Source organism: Malus domestica, chromosome 04 (assembly GCF_042453785.1).
Source record: "Malus domestica chromosome 04, GDT2T_hap1".
Taxonomy (NCBI): Eukaryota; Viridiplantae; Streptophyta; class Magnoliopsida; order Rosales; family Rosaceae; genus Malus; species Malus domestica.
Window position 1 is genome coordinate 7703370 of NC_091664.1, and position 3695 is coordinate 7707064.

Sequence of the window (3695 nt, forward strand, 5' to 3'; positions counted from 1 at the left end):
TTGGTTCGGTTTAGTTTCAATTTTTTTTTTATTTTATCAATGTCGCACACTTAAACAACTGATCTAACTATTCATCTACGGTCTTGATAGTAATAAAAGCAAACCAACTTTTATCTTATCTTTTCTGTAATTGGTAACGCTGGAACAAGCAATATGACAATGACTTTTATCTTGTCTTCACTGTACATTAAGGTAGTCTTGTGTACTATGCCAATCAAATGGGGAATTTTAGCAGAAAGCATCAGAAGGAAGTTAGATATTATCTACCAATTTCAAAGCCACATGGTTGCCCATGGTTGCATTTACTTATTATTTAAGAAGAATGCTAAGATCAGTTTAGAGACTTAGGCTTAGGTTTAAATACTAACATAAAATGATATCATTTTTAAGTGTAAATGCATTCGGATTGGATCGGTTTTCAGACCTCTAAAACCGAAACCGAACTAATAATTTTCGGCTTGGTTCAGTTTTTCTTTTTTCGGTTTTTGGTTTTTCAGTTTCGGTTTGATGTTCGGTCCAGATTTTTTCAGTTTTTTATTTTTTGAACCCACCCCTAGTCGTGAGCCTGCTGTTGCAGAGCCAAATCACGGGTCACTTGCTGAATGATTGGCACAACAATAGTCGTTGGACTTCCAATAGACTAGTCATCTAGATCGTTGGATTTCAAATAGTAAACAAAAATTGAAATAGTTATTGTTGTGCCATGTGGCACGAGAAAAAATGAAAAAAAAAAGAATATTTACTTATTTCATCCTATAAATATCCAATCATCTATTTGGTTCGCCTTTTATTTTTAATTAATTATGTTTGTTGTGATGCTATGCTTTGTTTTGCATTTGAAATTAAATTATCGGAGTTAAACAAAGAGTTTTCTTTTCAAAGAACAAACTACAAAGTTCACACTTAAACATTCTTACAAGGTATAAAAAATAAAAATAAAATTATATTTATGTATGGTAATAAATCTTGTCCTTGCCAAACAGATGGAGTTGCACAAAGACAATCGCTTTTCAAAAGGCGATTAACATGCTCTTGCCCTTGCCTGCAACGAGTGAACTTGCTCTAAAGTATCGTCATGCTTCACAAAAGCTGCATATATGCTATTTCCCCTTGAAGTTTTATAACAATGAGTGTCCAAATTTTCCACAATGGGAAAATTTAGAGTCAAATATCTCAAGTACCCTTTCTCTTTACTTATAAGTGATAGGATTTGAGTTCAATTCTCGTCAAAGGGGAATTTGAACCATATTATTGCTAGGTCATTATAAGGCTTAGCCCACTCCTACACCCCTTAGTATAGATAATATCGTTTATTCAAAAACAAAAAAAAAAAATTCTCAAGTACCCTAACCGAAAACAGAGCAACTTTATAGCATATATGGAACAAGGCCAAGTAACCTTATTATTGTAATTATGAGAGGCTCCGAACATTGTTATTTACCTTCATATATATTTACATTGTAATATTGACACATTAATTAAAAGGATACATTATTCATGTTTTTGACAAAAACTAGTAGGCATGGCCAATATTCCATACCCATACAGTAGTAAATTTATTAATTAAGCTGAACTTTTAGCGACATAATCCCAAACCAAACCTGTGGAAATTGAAAAGTTGCGCTTCCTGATTTGAGTAACTATTTGGACTTTGGAGCAGCAGCAAAAGCAAGCAACATATATCAACTTTAAACAATTAAAACTTGCCAATTAAGCCGCTGATTTCTTCAATTCTTCGATGCATGTTTTTGACCCATTGTTTCTGACATCTGAATCACTCCCACAAGAACTCCGGCTCTTCATCAAGCCATGGCACAGAGAAGCGAAACCCAGGATCACTGTGATGCCCAACATCTAAAAGCAGATCAGGAAGGTCAAAAAACATGTCATCGTTGTAACTGTTTGATGGGGAAGTTGATGATGAATCATGAGTACTGCTGTCATGAACAGCTTGGCTGATCAGCTCTGTTTCGGCTTCAGCTTCTGCTTCAAGGCTGCTGCTTCTGCAGCTTCTAGTTGGGTAGGTACTTGCAGCTGCCTTGGCAGCAGCAACTTGGATGTCCTTTGGCAAGGCGGAAGCCGGAACAGGAAGCTCTTGGGCCAGCTCAGGGAAGTTGAGCACCGCAGAGCGGCCTTTGATAGTAAGAGCGGCGACATCATGTGCGCGAGCGGCCATTTCGGGGGTGGGAAAAGTTCCAAGCCAAATTCTTGACTTCTTTCTTGGCTCTCGGATTTCTGAGACCCATTTGCCCCATTGACGCATTCTCACTCCCCTATACGTTGGTTTATGAGGATGCCTCTGCTGCCTCCCATCACCATTAATGCCATTGTTAATCTTTGCTTTCTTCTTACTAATTTGATCATCATCATCATCATTAGTAGTACTAGAAGTAGTAGCTTTCTCATGACCATCAAGTAGTTGTAGTTGATTTGATGATGACGACGACGATGATGATCTCTCTCTAATTTTTTGTGCCGGAGATTCTGCAAAAGGAGAGGTGGTAGAATTCGAGTAAGAAGAAGATGTGGTCTGAGCCTTGAATTGTTCTTCTTCCATGCTTAAGTAGGTAGAAGAAGAAAGAAGAAGAATGTGGTAGAGAGCTCTTAAAATAGGGGTATGGGTTCTTCTCTTATGATTATTACACATGAGAAATGGTATATGTCATATATATATATACTTAAAAGCAGTGGCCAAAGTACAAAAGCCTACGAACACTGTTCCATTCTTGACCTCTGACCAGTTATTTTTGTTTACTAACAAATTAGATATCCATATACGCGTCAGTCTGTAATTTATCAATACAAAGAAATGATTCATAAAATATAAGCAATGCAAATCAAATGACGGAGTGAATTGAAGATCTAGTCGAAAAACAAAGAACAAAGCTTGCTGACTCAGGCTTCGGTGTCCCATTTGACCATGACTAGTCATTTTTAAGAGAATAGCGATGTGCACGAAACTCATTGTCATGATGTGGTATATGGGCCTTTTCAATCAAATTACAATGTTCTCTTAAGTGTTTTAAGATTTAAGCCCCTTCAGTATTTTGTTATTTGCTTAATTCTATTTTTATTTGGACTTCTAAGGCTTGTAGGGTTAAGTTACATTATTAATAGCACGTTTTGGTATTAGGGTTGTTCTTGTTCTTTCAAACTAACGTTGTTTATTATTTTCTTCGTCAATCTGGGTCAACAAGGAGACGAGTGTTTTTCAAAGAGTAGATTGTTAGTAATTTTGCAGCCCCATGTTAATGTTTGAATGATGTATGGTTTTGCATCATCTTTTATAGTGGCTTTGCATCTTTGGCCTCTCTCCCACGTCTTATTAAAGAAAGTAGGGCATTTAGATGTGCTATTTATAATTTAATTGGTTGCAACTTTACACTACTTAAGGAGGTGGGCCGTTCAAATAGTTGCTTATAATTGCTTCCCCAACCCCCAAGAAAACGTTTGTTTTTATCAAGCCACGAATTTCACATGGAAGCTGGTTTGAGGTGTTTTTGGCTTCATTATCTGGTCTTTACCATATGGAGCTTTCTTATAGTTACAATCATCTTAACTTCGAATTGGTTCACTAATTAACATTGATCTCTCTCCGTTGATGTTAAAAGTATGTCAAATTTCGTTCCTAACCTCAATATATATAGTTCTCTTCGATACATGGAAATCTAATTTTCCAACAAAGACATATACAT

General features: G+C 36.3%; 1 protein-coding gene across 1 annotated transcript; it reads right to left on the reverse strand.

The window, feature by feature from the left end:
- Positions 1-1379: 1379 nt before the first annotated feature.
- Positions 1380-2639, reverse strand: LOC103432989 (ethylene-responsive transcription factor ERF039). Its single transcript, XM_008371206.4, has one exon. The coding sequence runs from the start codon at positions 2555-2557 to the stop codon at positions 1775-1777; it is 783 nt and encodes a 260-aa protein (XP_008369428.3). The 5' UTR covers positions 2558-2639; the 3' UTR covers positions 1380-1774.
- Between the last annotated feature and the right edge of the window lie 1056 nt (positions 2640-3695).